Here is a 16,275-nt window from a genome sequence, read left to right as displayed (position 1 = left end):
GTACTTTACTAGCGGCCTAGCGCAGATAATCACCTATTAACCTTTTTAACTTTTATCATCACTGCTTTATCTTTTCTTTATTTCTGGTTTGTGACAAAACAATTTGAGAATTTTGACTAGTGACCGCCATTGGTAATACTATCATATCCTTGTTAGTATGATAGTATCGTTTAGTCCTCTAACTAAGTTACCTTCTAGACTTTCCCATAATTTTGTTAACAATATAACAGTATTTAATTAGTTACTGTTGAAGTACTTTAACTAATTTCAGTGAGCACTTAGTAATTATAATTCAAATTGTTATTAAGTTCCTCAAACTCAATATTTTTGCAAATTTATACTTTTGAAAGCTATGCATTCCATTTATGTATATTTACAGTAGAAACCGTGCATCAATCCTCCACTGGAATCATGTCCTCCACGAAACCATTCCACGATTGGATTCTTGTGAGTTTAGAAAGGTATATATATAGCCACTTTAACAACAAAGGCCAAAAAAGGTCCACAATGCACTAATGTGAGTGTGACAATTGGAATTAAGAAAAAGTAGCAATCAAACATGCAATTCCGGACAAAACACATCACTTCACAAGCACAAAGTTGTTAATATCTCCATCACAACAATATTTAGTAGGAGGTATAGTTCCCCCTACTAGTTCCCCAAACCACGCAATACATAACATCCTATTAGAGCGACTACAACAGTTCAGCAAGTATTGCTTACGCCCCACCTACTTGTCGTTTCCACGAGTCTTCAACTATCAGTTCGTCAACCCCCCAATCTTCATAACTGAAAATTATACAATTAAGATCCATTATTTCACAATGATATATATAGATGGATGCTTAAAGGGGAAGGAACCTTACCTTCCATCAGGCAAGTAACGGCGAATTGTGAAGGGAATCTTCCTCTCTCGAAGCTCTTTCATAGCAATCTAGAACAGATGGGGAAAATACATGAGCCACATAGACAAACTACATCTTTTTATGATCATATATTAAGTTTCAAATAAAATGTAGCAGTTCTGGTCAGATGTAGCCTCCTTCAGCTACACAAGTTTCTCATAAAACAATGATATGACTGTATAATAATAATAATAACAAACCAGAGAAGAAAAAGTGACTCTTGAACTGCTAAATCTATTTCAACTATACGGAGTACTAAAAAGTCACAATTACAACCCACAACCACCACATCTAAGATGAAAGCTGTAACATTTTTCACTGTTGACACAGTTACATGGCACAACAATCTGATCTCAGTTATGCACAGGAAGAGTGAGCTGCAGAGTGAAATCTACCATTGAGAAGTACAAATTCCAAGCATATTACTCTACTATTTGCAGTGTTTATTAACCTGCTTTTTCACTAATTCATTTGAACACAGGTAAGCAATTAAGCAAATTGTTCATCTTTGCTCATATCTTTAGACCTCCTAATCGATTATAAAGTGTTCATAGAACTACAAAGCAGATTCATAATGAGCTCTAGAAAACATATCAAGTAACGTGAACATGTAGTGAAGATCCAGATTCCAAAGATATATATCCACACAAAGTCCACCAGAACTGGTCCTTATTCCTTGATTTATAAACAAAGGTGAGACAATTTTACATGTCTACAAATTGCAAATTTCAATTATTCCAATTTCACAAGACAAGGCATATTGAAAGGAACTACCTCAAGGGGATCACTTTCGCCCTCCAACTCAACCATCACAGGAGCATTCATGCTGATCTGAAGTGCACGGGTACCCAGAATTCTTGCTCTCTCATATTTTGTCATATATTTTGATGTTTTCCGAGGCCGTTCCACTGCATCCTGCTCATTTTTATCATCACCGTCACCCATTAGGGCGTCAGGTACATCTTCTGGCTGAGCATTATCCTCCTCTGGCTCAACTCCTTCCTGTCAAAGGCCCTCAAACAACGATCCATTAGTAAAAATTTATAAACCAATACGATAATGGGGGAAGAAAAAAGAAAACCAGCAAAATCATCTTACTTCAATCTCAGGCTCTACTGGCTCCTCCTCATATCTAAAAAACAGGACAAATGATCATTGATCAGTACAGCATAACAAGAGATGTAAGGTCTTTTCCACTGATGGGAAGTTATCATCCACCGAGAACGAAACACAGTGAAGCGAAAACGCATAAAATAAACAAACAAAAATGGAGCTCAAATCAAATTACTGTAGAATCAACAATCATCTTACGTTGTCGAAGAGCTTTACAAAATTTAAGAATAAAAACAAAACCTGACGTTCAGACATAATTGTAGAGATAAAATCAACGATGAAAAACCCTAAACCCTAGACTGAAAGGAGAAAAATCGCACAAAAACGGTTTAACAGAAAAATTATGAATACGAGAGGCAAAAGGTGAACGAGATACGAACCCTCCGTCCATCTCATAGTCTTCGTCCGCCATTTTTGAGGTGCTTCTCAGTTCTCCCTACCAGCAAAGCTCCGAAACTCTTCTTCAGCTAATGCTCACAAACCCCTAATGCGCGGGACCGAAGGCATATTTACAGTCATTGCCTTCTCTAGATCATCCGGTTATTCCTATGGGCCGCCCCAACAATTATCTTATGGGCCTAACCAATTACTATTATTATGGGCCACTCCATCCAAAACATTTCTATATATAATAGTTAGAGTAAATACCAGCCAAGGTCCCTCGAGTTTGGTGGTTTCACCACTTATAGTTCTTAACTTCCGTAATTATCATCTGTGGTCCTCGGTGTTGCAAAATCTGACCTTCTACCATCCTTCCGTTAATTCCTTCTGTCTCAACCGTCTAAAGCGGTGGTACATATGTCTTTTGACATAAAACAAAACATTCAAAATTAGAAAAGCACAAAATACCTTCATTGGATTTTCCGGTCAAAGAAAATAGGTGAACTAGTGGTGAGCGGCGAAGGCGTCGCCGCCGCAATGGAACTGGAAGTTCAAGAAATAGAGGAGGTGGAAGTGGCGGAGGTTGGGCAGAGGAAGGCTGAGGAACGAGACATGGCGGTGGCGAGGTGCTCAGAGGTGTTGCTCCGGCTAAGCTACACAGCTAGAGGTGGGGGTCCCGCTTGTAGTACCCTCTTAATTTCCGGCGTTTTCGACCGCCGATGCTGCCACCGCCCACATGGGCAGAGCTGGAATGAAGGTGGAAGGGTGAGATGAGCCAGGTTTCAGATCTGATCGAGGTCGCGGCGGTTGAGAAGTGGCGGTGGAAGGCGTCGCCGTGAATGAAGAGCAGCACAGTCGATTTGTTTTACAGAGTCTTCGAGATTGTCCGTGATCGATTTGTCAATGAACAATTTGACCGTCGAAATCCCAGGCGGCATTGGAGAGTTACAGAGAATCTCTTGAATTGTGAAATTTCACTAAGCATAGGCTTAATCCCATCTCTGATTTTGCAATAGGTTGCCTCCTCTAATTTTGCAGAGGGTTGTTTCTACCAAAAAAAATAAATTTGCAGAGGGTTTCTTCCTCTGATTTTGTAATACACCGGAAAGAATTTGTGCGCCGGCAAGGCTCTGACTGGGATAACAGCGTTTGAAAACAAAACCCATTCTCTGAAGAACTTGACTAGCGTGATGCTGAGCGACAACTCATTCTCCGGCTAGCTTCCGAGCAAAGTAGCACAAAATTTCATGCGGTTGGAGATCAAGAACAACAGATTTTCTGGCGAAATCCCCGTCGGCGTATCATCAATGAAGAAAATTATCTTACCATCAAGAATTTGTGCTTTTTTAATTTCTGAATGTTTTATTTTTTGTCAAAAGACATATCTACCCCCTTTTAGACGGTTAAGACGGAAGGAATCAACGAAAGGATGGTAGCAGGTCAAATTTTGCAACTCGGAGGACCACGGATGGTAATTACGGAAGTTAGGGATTATAGGTGGTGAAACCATCAAAATCGAGGGACTTTGGCTGGTATTTACTCTAATAGTTATATCATGGACCAAGTTCCGCAAATTATGCCATGGAGTCGTGTTCACCGAGAATGGTGAACACAAGGCAAAACGACGTCCTTAGGCAAAAAAACAAAATTTCGCGAATGTGGAGTTAACGGCGCGCGTTTGATCAAATTATGAATTTTCTGTTATGAGATTATGAATTTTATGAAAATTCATAATCTCATAACAGAAAATTCATAATCGCATAACAGAAAATTCATAACCTCACAACTGAAAATTCATAATCTCATAACAGAAAATTCATAATCTTATAACAGAAAATTCATAATCTCATGGTTCCAAAGTGAATGTGTAGGCATGGTTCCAAAGTGAATGTGCAGGCATGGATTCATAATTTATGAATGTCCGTGATTTCGGACGAGAATATGTAGGCATGGTTCCAAAGTGAATGTGCAGGCATGAATTCATAATTTATGAATGTCCGAAATTATGAATGTAATGAAAATTCATAATCTCATAACGGAAAATTCATAATTGCATAACAGAAAATTCATAATCGCATAACTGAAAATTCATAATCTCATAACAGAAAATTCATAATCTCATGGTTCCAAAGTGAATGTGTAGGCATAGTTCCAAAGTGAATGTGCAGGCATGGATTCATAATTTATGAATGTCCGTGATTTCGGACGGGAATGTGTAGGCATGGTTCCAAAGTGAATGTGCAGGCATGAATTCATAATTTATGAATGTCCGAAATCTTTGTTCACCTCAAATTAAAGTGAAACCGCAAAATGTGAAAATAAAGAAGAAAAGTCACGCAATTAATTAAGAAAAAAAAAAGAAAAGAAAAGAAGAAGATAACGGTGTACTAACACCGTTGGAACCGTGTTCACCATGAATGGTGAACACGGTTCCATGGCATAACGTCTCCCAAGTTCACCGTGAACTTCTTTGGCGATCGTAATTCGTAAAGTCACCGAATATCTTGTAAACTTATTCAAATTATATAGCTACAGTTAATAAATTATATACATACTATAAATATATTATATAACTATAGGAACATATTATTATTAATTAAAAATATATACTTTTAATATGTTAATTACAAGTACATTATTTGAATCAGAATTTACAATACCAGGGTGAACACAGGTCCACAAGGACCATATTATAATTTGCGATATAACATTATATAATTATAACTGGTCACATTAATTAGGAAAACTGATTAAATAAATTATCAAACCAGGCCAAATGTGAATATATATATATATAATTGGAGTATTATTTTTATTTATTAAGTAGAGAAATCTGCATTTATTATTTGAATGTGTGCACTAAATAAATTATATTTATGTGTAATAATTGCTTGCATATCACATAAAAAGTAGAGTCACTTCCGGAATTGGCATATAAACTACTACCATTAAACATTCTAAATCCCATAGATGTCACAATACACAGTTCTTGTCTGGAGCTCATAAAATAATTTGACAGCATTAGAGAATTAAACAACCCAATTCAAGTTGGTAATTCACGCAAAGAACATTACTATGTTTTATGAATTAAGATTAAGATAGCTTCATCCCCTACGACTATAAATACAACCATGAAGCATCAAATTCAAACATCCCTCCTATAATTCCATTCGGCCCATCCAGATCAGAAAATTAAAAAAAACTGAAGCATTATTATTACATCAGACCACAAGATCAGCAATGGCAGGCATGAAGGTGACGAGCATCCTATCCCTGGTGGTGGTGGTTCTGGTGGTGGCGACGGCGCTGCAGATCCGCGAAGCGGAAGCTCAGACGGCGGCCGACACCTGCGCCGCGCAACTGGGGAACATCAACGTCTGCGCTCCCTTCGTGATGCCCGGCATGACCGCCTCGAACCCCAGCGCCGACTGCTGCGTCGCCCTCCAATCCGTCGACCGCGACTGCATTTGCAACACGCTCCGCGTCTCCGCCCGCCTTCCCTCTCAGTGCAACATCCCTCCTCTCTCTTGCCCCGGTCAGTCACTTTTTTTTTTTTTTTTCTTTTAGAGATGGGAAAATCCCAACCTGGTAAATCTCATATCGTAGGTGACTCTAACAGATAAAAGATCATAAATAGAAAAATCAATTTAGGTTGTATATAGCTGATGGGTTAAGTTCAAACAAGTAACTAATTTTCTTGCATATATGCATGCATGTATAGTTATATATTGTATACCATTCTTCAAATTTATCTGTATGTGTATATATATATATATTATAATTTTCTGGTGGTTTTTGTTCAATGTTGCAGCGAATTGATCGAGATGAGAAGCAAGCTAAGCTAAGGTGGTGGATGAATAAAGTTAAAGATCTATTACTGCTCATCATATTGTTGGTGAGCCTAAAGGTTTCCTTTTGATGATTTTTTTTTTTTTTTAAATAAGAAAGAAGGTCTTTGTGACCTGCAACAGGACATCAACTTTGTAATGTTGATCAGATTAATTTGAGTGTAATAATGTATTCCAGTCCAGCCAATAATACATATACATGAAAGATTTTCATTATTACTTGTGACGTTCAATTTGAGTATTAAATCAATTATATTCAATCATTTACATGAAACAATTAAATTTAAATTAAAATGATGATAAACAATTTGTATCCAGTGAGTTAGGTTTTATGTTCTATACTTTCTTAAATATTTTTAAAACAAAGAATCTAAGCTTAACCACTAAGGTTCAAACCTAGCTACAATCATCTATTTGGAGTGGTATAGTAATCAATACCTGGAATGCCATCTATCAAAGTATATATAAAAACACATTAATGCATGAATTGTAGTATAATTATTTGACTAAGTTTTAGCAATAATAATACTATAATTGAGAATAAAAATTAAATAATAAGAACTAAAAAAAATAATTCATAACTCAAAATTTAAATAAGCATACTGCATACCCTTAAAATGTATTCATAGTTATGGGAATCGCTAAAAATATACCCTAAAGGCCTAAAATGTAATCAAAATTATGAGTGATTGGAAAAGTTGATGTTTACATTTTGGGTAGTACATAGACAAAAAAAAAAAAAAAAGAAAAGAAAAAAAAAATAAGGATGGTCAAATAGTTCATTTAACTACACATTAAACTTCAATTAAACCATGAACTAAAAATATATATATATATACAATTGAATTTCTAAACAATGTAAATTTATGTAATTTATTATGAGTATTTACCTAAAATGACTTGTTTATTTCTTAATATGCTGATGTGCCGATTATTTGTATTTAAAAATAATTTTTAAAATTTTTAATTTTAAATAAAATAATTATTTAAAAAAAAAAAAAGAGCTAGAGATGAAGGATTCCGGCCAGCAATGGAAACAGAGCCCTTCGTCTCCATAGCCGATCAGGGCTGAAGGCGTCGTCCGGAAACCCTTTGTCTCCCCGGTTGGTTTTTATTTTATTAATTTTAAAATAATTATTTTATTCAAAATTGTTAAAATTATTTTTGAATACAATAACCGGTGTCAACATATTAACATGTAGACAAGTATTTTAGGTTAAATTATTGCACAAATTTACCTTGTTCAAGGACCCAATTATAACTTTTTTTAGTTTAGTGGTCTTTTTTTTTTTTTTTGAATGCTACTAGCTCTATTACATTGTAGTATCTATTCATATACTTTCTCAACCTACTGAAACACAAAGAGCTAATAACGCCTCCACTAAGGCTCGAACTCACAACCTTCCAAATGGAAGTCCAACCTGAATACCATTGGACCACATAGCCCTAGTTTTAGTTTAGTGATCTAATTGCACTTTGATGTGTAATTAAATGACTTATTCGACTCTTATTACATTAATTAAAAAATGATCTTAATGATCGAGGCCAAAGGTTCGAACCTGACATAGACTATTTGTGGTTGAGAAAGTATTAGTACTTGCTAAAAAAAAAACAAACAAAATAAAAAGTTTATTATAGTGAAACATACCCAAAAAAAAAAAAAAAAAAAAAAAAAAAGTAGCAGATTCTGATTATATATACAGCATGTTTCATGCACGCGTCAGCTAATTTCATTCACGCCATAACAGATTAACAGAGACGATATGATGCATGATCGAGCTAGAAGCTTGCTTAGTAGGTGATTCATGCAAACCTCCCTTCAACTGTACTATATATAAATACAATAATCTTAAACTTGTCCATTATATTGAATCACCGTTGGTATATCACTCTAGCTAGAAACGAAATCAAGTTAAATAATTAATAGCCCGATCTGCCGGAGCCAAGCTAGCAATGGCGGGAAAGTCAAAGAGAATGGTTGTTTGGGTGGCGTTGGCCGTGATGATGGCGGCACAGTTCCTGCAGGCGGCGAACTCCCAGACTGACACGTGCACCGCCTCGCTAGGGAATCTGAACGTGTGCGCTCCGTTTGTGATGCCGGGCGCCGTGACCACCGCCCCCAGCGCCGACTGTTGCAGCGTCGTACAAAGCATGGATCACGACTGCATCTGCAACACCCTCCGCGTCGCCGCTCGCATTCCCGCACAGTGCAACATCCCCTCCATCTCTTGCTCCGGTCAGTCAACTAACTAACTAACTAAACTTCTTCTTCCATTTCAGTCTTTAATTCCCTTTACGTTTATTTCCTCGTTGCATGCAGCAAACTAACGCCCCACCGGAGCGTACGTGATCGGATCGGACCGGAGGAAGTTTAATTTCAGTTTCTTTATAATCAGATTTCGAGTGTAATAATGTTAATTTCTTCAATTCAATAACAAAACATGCATGCATGTTTGTATCTCAAAAGCAGTAACTACAATTAAAGTTACAAATTCGACTCTAAGTGACAACAATCTGTCTATTAGTTTTCTCAGTGACAGGTCCATTTGGAGGATGGGATACAGTTCAAGTAGTGACACCAATGGCAATGATCATGACCATTCACACCTATGAACAGCAAAACCAGTCCTAATGCAAACCTGGATTCAATCATTTATTTAACCAAACTGTTAAGGCAAAATAAACTGCAAAACAGTGTTATGGAGGAAATTAAATAAACGAAAGAAGCTGTAAACTAACGTAACTCACCCTGCAATCAGTAGGGTGAGAGAAACAAAGCGCAACGCATATTGGTGAGGTTTGTATTTTGATACAAAACGCAGTCGTCCTGTCCAACCAAACCTAGGACGCGGCAGCAGAACAAAACCCAGGAGGAACCCCGTCAAGAACCCACCAATATTACCAAAATTATTGATCCTAGGCAGGATTCCTATTCCCAGATTGGCGCCAAGCATCACCAGGAATGAGACTAATACAACAACCTATTCACACCAACACACATAAATAGCATCTTCAATTTTGTCTCCATAGAACAGATACGTTTGACTAACTTGACTAGGATTGTTTCAAGGCAGAAAATGTATGTGTGGAAATTTACCTTATTGGGACACAAGGACCAGTTTGTGATAAGCTCAGACAAGAGAGCACCCAGAAGGCCAAACACAGCCCCGGAGGAACCGACAGAGATAGTCCCCCGAATGAACAAAGACGAGAGTATACTCCCACCAAATCCCGACAATAAGTAGATATCTGCAGTACAGACTGCCAAAGCCAAAGCAAAAGCAAAAGCAACTAAACAATATGGCCGGAAATTGACGGATCGGAGATAGGCTGGCGATCCAGAAGTTACCAATTCCGCGGGTTGCTTTTCAAGACGAATGCCAATAAGAAGAAGACTCAGCATGTTGGCAACGAGGTGAATAATGCCGGCATGTAACCACATACTTGTTACAAGCCTCCATCCTTGGCCTTGATGCACGGTTTTGTACCACTCAATAGCCCCCAACTTATCTAATCTGTATCATATCAAGAAATATAATGAAGAAAACTAACCCAGAAAGTTGAAGCATATATACATGCATGGGTAATGTAATGAAGAAAACATAGATACAGTAGTACTTGCGTGGAAGAAGAAGGACCAAAGAGACGGGCTGGAAATTAAAGAGAAGCGTCCAAGAAACCTGGGGACGCAACCCGACTCATGGCTGGGACAATTGTTGAAGTACATGGTAACAACAAACATGACAACATTTGCAACAACGATGAGAGGTACAAGCCACGACCGGTTTCCGGTGTTTGGATGTCCAATCGCCGCCGCCATAACAGAAGAACTGCTTCTCTCTAGAGTCTAATTAGTTGTGCTGTGCTGTATGTTGTTTCAGATGAGATTTGATTTATTAAAATTTAATGGAGATAGAGATGCAGAGGAGTTTGTAGAAACAAAGACTCCTAATGGACCTGAAATTGCCAAGACTACGTTCTTTCTAGTTCTTCTCACATGAAGAAGCGGAATGACGACTCCACCTGTAACTTAAACCCATTTTTCCCTCACCTCATATTTGAAACACTAATATATGATATTTTCTTCCTTCGAATTACTCTCGTTAGTTTTATGATCACGGGGTAACTGAACGCCAGGCATAAAACAAATTTAATAGTGAAAAATATAGAGTAAACTAAGAATAATTGCGAGAGAATTGGATTAGAACCCCTTCCAATGTAGTCCGGAATATTTATACAAGATTTGCATGTTTTGGAAATGACATAAAAAGGGTTTACCAAATTGAATCTTAGGAAGCTTCATAAACCGCCACACTTCTTTTCTAATGTTGAAAAAGAAAATCCCAGGCATAATTTGGAGAGAATCCCCTCTAATCACCTCTGAGTGTGGTACCCGGTCGGACGTACTAGCCCGACCGCCTACCTGGCCAGCCAGCCGAGCCTAACAAATCCAAACCTTCCGGGTAGCGTAGTCAAACCGATACTCTGAGAGCTGAGGAATGCTCCCAACTGGGTACCCTATTCGGAGGTATCCATCAACCCCTCCCAATTTTCTTTTTCTAATATGCCAATGCACATTATTGGATTCCATTACTCTAAATACTAGTCTTAGTTAAGTCTAGCATATTCTAAATATAAATTTTATGGGCTATAAGGACGTTTGATAGGGAGAAAAGAATTAAAGGGGGAATGAATTATAATTTGGTGATAATAAAATATGAATTAAAATTACATTATTTGGTAGAAAGGAATAAAATTAATCGAAATGGAAATTAAACAAAGTAATATAAAAGTTAAAACAGCGACCAGATGATACTTAATGATGTCCGGCTTGACAATTAAGCATAATAAATTGAAATGCTGTAAATATAAATATTGCTTATAAATGGTGTCAGAAAAGCTTAAAGGCCATTGATTTGTAAATTAAATTTATAAATATCGGCACACGTATGACAGGGGCAAATTATTCGCATTAAAACAGCGTCGTTTTGTTAAATGAAAAGAAACGGCATTTGTTTTCCATCGTTCCGCACCCTTCCGCAAAAAGTAACTTTGTTATTCAGTTTTATTTTGTATACACTGTAGTTTCATTTTAACACAACTACAGTTTCATTTCGATATAACTACAGTTTCATTTGATCTCTATAGACTCAAATATGTGAAAATGTTATTTTATTTTATTTTATATACACTATAGTTTTATTAAAACACAACTACATGATCATTTTGATATAATTACAGCTTCATTGTACAAAATACACTCAAATATGTGAAATGTTATTCAGTTTCATTTTATATATACTGCAGTTTCATACACTGCAGTTCCATTTCACCACAACTTTTCAGTATTATTTTGATATAACTGCAATTTCATTTGATAATATAAAAATAATACGTGAGGCATTGTCGGTTTAGATGTACTGTAGTGTCAGTTGGTGTTTAATACACCAAACATGTGGGCTCCGTTAACGATAACGGCGGACCGTTTCTTTACTTAAAGAAACGGCGCTATTTTTTACCGTGGTGCATGTGCACTGCAGTCTACGATATAACGATTGTATGACAGGTTAGTGGGCTCAACTCTAGTGGCTGGTGGAAGCCCATTGAGTATAGCCTAGTCCAACTGCACCTTGTGGTCCACATATGTAGGGAAGATAAAAAGTAATGATTAAATATTACTCGAATTTTGTTTGTACACACTAAATTTAATATTATGTCTCTAAAACACTCTCCGTATTCATTTGAGAGAAAATTGTTACAACATCTTAGGTATTTAAAAAGAAATTTTATGTTAAAAATTAAAATTTGATCAATTTGAGTCATTCATTTGATTAAAAAAAATTGACAATTTTTTCTACCAATATATGTCTAACTTTCTTTGACTCTTATTAGTATAGTAGACTTTTGATTACAAAGGAAAATAACAACTTGTAATTTGTTTTTCTATATCAGTAGCATGCACAGTATGGTCTACATATATAAAGAAGATAAAAAGTAAAGATTAACATTACTCGAATTTTGTCTATACACACTAAATTTAATATTATCCGTGTTCATCTAAGAGAGAAAATTGTTACAACATCTCAGGTATTTAAAAAGAAATTTTATGTTCTCTTATAGAATATTACTTTTGATTACAAAGTAAAATAACATGTGATTTGTTTTTCTATATCAGTAGCATGCATCGCGTGGTTCACATCTGTATGGAAGATAAAAAGTAAAGATTAAGCATTGTTCGGATTTTGTATGTACACACTAAATTTAATATTATGTCTCTAAAATACTCTCTGTGCTCATATGTGAGAGGAAATTGTCACAACGTACACCGTAGGTATTTAAAAAGATTGTATGTTTTCTTATAGAATACGGAGTATTACTTTTGATTACAAAGGAAAATAATAACCTGCCATTTGTTTTTCTATATCAGTAGCATATATGCATGTGGTCCACAAATGCATGAAAGATTAAAAGTAAAGATTAAACATTACTCGAATTTTTTTATACACACCATTAAATAGTGATTGTAAATATTCATCGTCATCTAAATTTGGAATTACTATATTTTAAAAGTAAAACTACACATTTCAATGATTTTGTTAGTCATATTGGAAAATATATGAATTAGGAGATTATTCAAGTTTCTTTCCCTAATAAGAGTAGGATTTTGTAATCCCAACTTGTTTGTTTGAAATCGATAAGAAATCATATTTTTATTTGTTAAAAAGAAATACAAGATTATATTCTTTTATTTTAATATATATGTGTGTGTGTATTAGATTTGAAACCCAAAATCAAATGCTAGGGATAGTTGGCCGACTTTTAATGTATGGTCAAAAGCTTTGAGTCATGTTTTTCACTGCAGATCTGCATGTAAAATAATTCGAATTCAGCTTTTTTGTATTTTGACTTTAATTTTTTCATTACTTTTAGGTGTTCTGAAACTACAACCTTATTTTCTATTTGACTTTTATTTAAGTTGGACACCTATAAAATATTTTCACATTTAATGAAGTAATTCTTGTTTATTTCAATACACTAATTAAGTCGATCGGTAATTCATGAATGAATTAATGCCAACTTAATTGAAATTATGTGAATTAAAAAGTTAAAGCATCAATAAATGGAAAAATAATAATCATCACACTACAACACAATTAAGAGGTTGATTAAATTTTGATAAAAAAAATCACATTTAATGAAGTAATTCTTGTTTATTTCAATATACTAATTAAGTCGGTAATTCATGAATGAATTAATGTCAATTTAATTGAGATTATGTGAATTTAAAAGTTAAAGCATCATAAATGGAAAAAATAATCATCACACTACAACACAATTAAGAGGTTGATTAAATTTTGATAAAGCAAGAAATGGTTGTAATTTATGTTTTAATTTGATGGATTTGTCTTGATTTGGGAATCATATGTTAATTTATGAATTGGCAGTGACTCAAAAGTCAACAATGTTGACAATTGACGGCGCCAGCACAGGAGTCAGAGCTCCATAATTGGGCAGTTAGATCGAACGATGATCTAGAAATGGGTAATTTTGACAAATTATAAAAATAAAATAGTCATATATAGGTGATTAAATCACGATGAAATTGAAATGGTAAAATTATAATAATTGGATCGTTTTAATTACACTAATATTTTTGTCCGTGTGATGTACCGTGTACGGAATGAATTTGCTAAAAAATTTTGTAGAATATTTGGATTGATATATAATTATATAAATTATTAAATCGAATATTATATAATTTAATTGAAGAATTGAGTTGGATCGATTGCATTTTCTGATATTATTTGAATTCGATCAAATAATTGTTCAGTTAATAGTCAACGTTTAGATGTACGCATCCGTAGTCAATGTGTAGATGTACGCATCAAGCGCTGAAACTTTAGAGATTTTAAATATCAGTGTTATATTTGTGGATCATATTTAATTTTGAGTAAATTATTACTCATAATATTCATTACCTTTTCCAATTGGTCTAATAGGAAGCACACTATTGTTATAACTCCTAACCTTGTGAGCTTCTTCGTAGTACTATTATTTGAGATGGTAGTATATTTTGTTAAAACACAGTGTTTTATTTTATAAGACAATTATATGTGATTTTTAATCTTCTCTTGAAATTGGAAAAGCCCAAAAAATTTTCACAATGAATTATTAAATTGTAATTTGAAATTCTGTTTCTACAGAATTACTGGAGTAATTTATCATTCGATTACTACTTCATGGTTCATAAGATACTAATAATGCAGGTATATATATTAATCTTTTTTTTTTTAAATGTATAGATTAACCTTGTTTTTTGCATGTTTTATTTATTGTGTATTTGTGCCTAATAGTTAGAGGTTATACTTGGATAAAAGTCATAGTTCTGCCTTAACCCTGTGCAACTTGGGATTTATCTATGTTATTAATTTTTTTTTTTTTTTTTTTGCCTTATTGTTAGAGTTTTTATAATAAGATGCTAGTCCACTAAGAGTAAGGTCCTGCTGCGCTGTTAACAAATTATATAGTATAAGATATACTTGTGTTCTTAATTTGAAAGGATGAAATCATGAAATTTGTAAAACACATAAAATGCCACAAGGACATACCTATCCAACCATTTTACCCGTTAGTTGTTGATATGCAACTAATAAAGAAGAGTAGATCATATAATGTTTATGTGACTAAGCAAGTAAGCATATACATAGCAGTAAGAATAAAATAAAACTTAAAACAATAATTTGACAACTGTCAATTACTTAATAAAATACAACTTAAAGCATATACATAGCAGCAAGAAATTTAAATTACTTCGTCAATGGCACTAACTTTTGGCTGAATTGCCTTTGTTAGTTGACTGTGGAACATGGATATTCCCTTGAAAAATAACATCGCATCATCCGGATTAAGCAAGTAAGCATATACATAGCAGTAAGAATAAAATAAAACTTAAAACAATAATTTGGCAACTGTCAATTACGTAATAAAATACAACTTAAAGCATACACATAGCAACAAGAAATTTAAATTACTTCGTCAATGGCACTAACCTTTGGTTGAATTACTTTTGTTGGTTGACTGTGGAACGTGGATATTCCCTTGACAAATAACAGCGCATCAGCCGAAGTCTTATACAACTTTTTCTTGTCTTGGGGGATAGGCTGGAAGCAGATCAGAGACAAAAACAGATCCCATTAGAATTTACTATTTGAAGAATAGAACGAAAATTCCTTTGCAGATTCGAAAGTATTATATAGAGGTGTCAAATTATGTGGGCAGATTATAAGATTTCTAGTATTTATAGTGTCAGATTTATTTGTATTGTCCTATATTGTATTACGAATAGGGCTATTAATGTAGAATTATAATACGAATATGATTGTAGGAATTTTAAAGTAGAAAACAATATTGATACTGCTAATTCTACGTAAGCAATAACTGAAATAAGCCCGAGACCAATTAAAGCAAGTAAATATCTTTATTGATCACGGTAAAGGCCCTAAGTACAATCTACTTGGTTGCTCTGAGTGCCGACTGGCTGCGGTCGGGATTCTCTAGTAACAACCTATCGATCGTCCAAAAGTCCTCTACACTGTAGCTACTGTGGGTATTTATAGCCGCTGCATCGGAGACACAAATCCGGTCGTTCGACATGCTCTCCACGTAGCCACCACGTGTCATCCTCCCGGGTGCCCTATCTGTCGTCGTAAAGAGCCGCCACGTGTCCTTTGTCAGCTCTCTCGCCAAAGGGCTACCGCTCGGTGGTCGACACTATCGCTCGGGCAACTCCCGGTCGGACCCCGACCGAGTTCTTCACATGAAGCCCGACCTGTTACCTGCAAAGACAAAGAGGAAAAGACAAAGGCAGCTCGGTCGGGGTAAAGCTATGTCAGTCGGGATATTCCCTACCAAAAGCCCCCCAGCCCAGGCCTTTTTGACCGTCCGGGAAAAAACGGGACGGGATGAAGAAGCCCAACCGTCGGCTACCCAACCGACCGGCCAGCTGTCATTCCTCTTCTTGCCACGT

At 35.4% G+C, this 16,275-nt stretch overlaps 3 protein-coding genes and 1 pseudogene across 3 annotated transcripts; 2 read left to right on the top strand and 2 right to left on the bottom strand.

Moving 5' to 3' along the window:
• Positions 1-508: 508 nt before the first annotated feature.
• LOC109146555 (DNA-directed RNA polymerases II, IV and V subunit 6A-like) lies at positions 509-2,521 on the bottom strand. Its single transcript, XM_019294219.1, has 5 exons — positions 2,400-2,521; positions 2,005-2,038; positions 1,681-1,908; positions 868-935; positions 509-790 (listed from the first exon to the last, which is right to left on the bottom strand). The coding sequence occupies exons 1-5, from the start codon at positions 2,429-2,431 to the stop codon at positions 721-723; spliced, it is 432 nt and encodes a 143-aa protein (XP_019149764.1). The 5' UTR covers positions 2,432-2,521; the 3' UTR covers positions 509-720.
• A 3,021-nt stretch (positions 2,522-5,542) lies between these two features.
• Positions 5,543-6,467, top strand: LOC109146557 (stamen-specific protein FIL1-like). Its single transcript, XM_019294220.1, has 2 exons — positions 5,543-5,935; positions 6,212-6,467. Exons 1-2 carry the CDS (start codon positions 5,641-5,643, stop codon positions 6,217-6,219), a joined length of 303 nt encoding a protein of 100 aa, XP_019149765.1. The 5' UTR covers positions 5,543-5,640; the 3' UTR covers positions 6,220-6,467.
• Positions 6,468-8,112: 1,645 nt separating this feature from the next.
• On the top strand, positions 8,113-8,735 carry LOC109146558 (stamen-specific protein FIL1-like). The gene is made up of 2 exons (XM_019294221.1): positions 8,113-8,484; positions 8,569-8,735. The coding sequence occupies exons 1-2, from the start codon at positions 8,202-8,204 to the stop codon at positions 8,574-8,576; spliced, it is 291 nt and encodes a 96-aa protein (XP_019149766.1). The 5' UTR covers positions 8,113-8,201; the 3' UTR covers positions 8,577-8,735.
• A 43-nt stretch (positions 8,736-8,778) lies between these two features.
• On the bottom strand, positions 8,779-10,068 carry LOC109193887 (annotated as a pseudogene).
• Positions 10,069-16,275: the final 6,207 nt, after the last annotated feature.

This window comes from Ipomoea nil, unplaced genomic scaffold, assembly GCF_001879475.1.
Source record: "Ipomoea nil cultivar Tokyo-kokei standard unplaced genomic scaffold, Asagao_1.1 scaffold1932, whole genome shotgun sequence".
Lineage (NCBI taxonomy): Eukaryota > Viridiplantae > Streptophyta > Magnoliopsida > Solanales > Convolvulaceae > Ipomoea > Ipomoea nil.
Note: the sequence above shows the minus strand (reverse complement) of the source record. Positions and strands in the feature narration are given on the sequence as shown.

What these genes read in the sequence shown, in the direction of transcription:
- LOC109146555 (XM_019294219.1), bottom strand. Translation starts at nt 2,431, where the DNA reads ATGGCGGACGAAGACTATGAGATGGACGGAGG. An exon ending in CAGTAGAGCCTGAGATTGAA is followed by an intron (nt 1,909 to 2,004) that starts GTAAGATGATTT and finishes GGCCTTTGACAG; the next exon opens with GAAGGAGTTGAGCCAGAGGA. An exon ending in GCGAAAGTGATCCCCTTGAG is followed by an intron (nt 936 to 1,680) that starts GTAGTTCCTTTC and finishes CATCTGTTCTAG; the next exon opens with ATTGCTATGAAAGAGCTTCG.
- LOC109146557 (XM_019294220.1), top strand. Translation starts at nt 5,641, where the DNA reads ATGGCAGGCATGAAGGTGACGAGCATCCTATCCCTGGTGGTGGTGGTT.
- LOC109146558 (XM_019294221.1), top strand. Translation starts at nt 8,202, where the DNA reads ATGGCGGGAAAGTCAAAGAGAATGGTTGTTTGGGTGGCGTTGGCCGTG.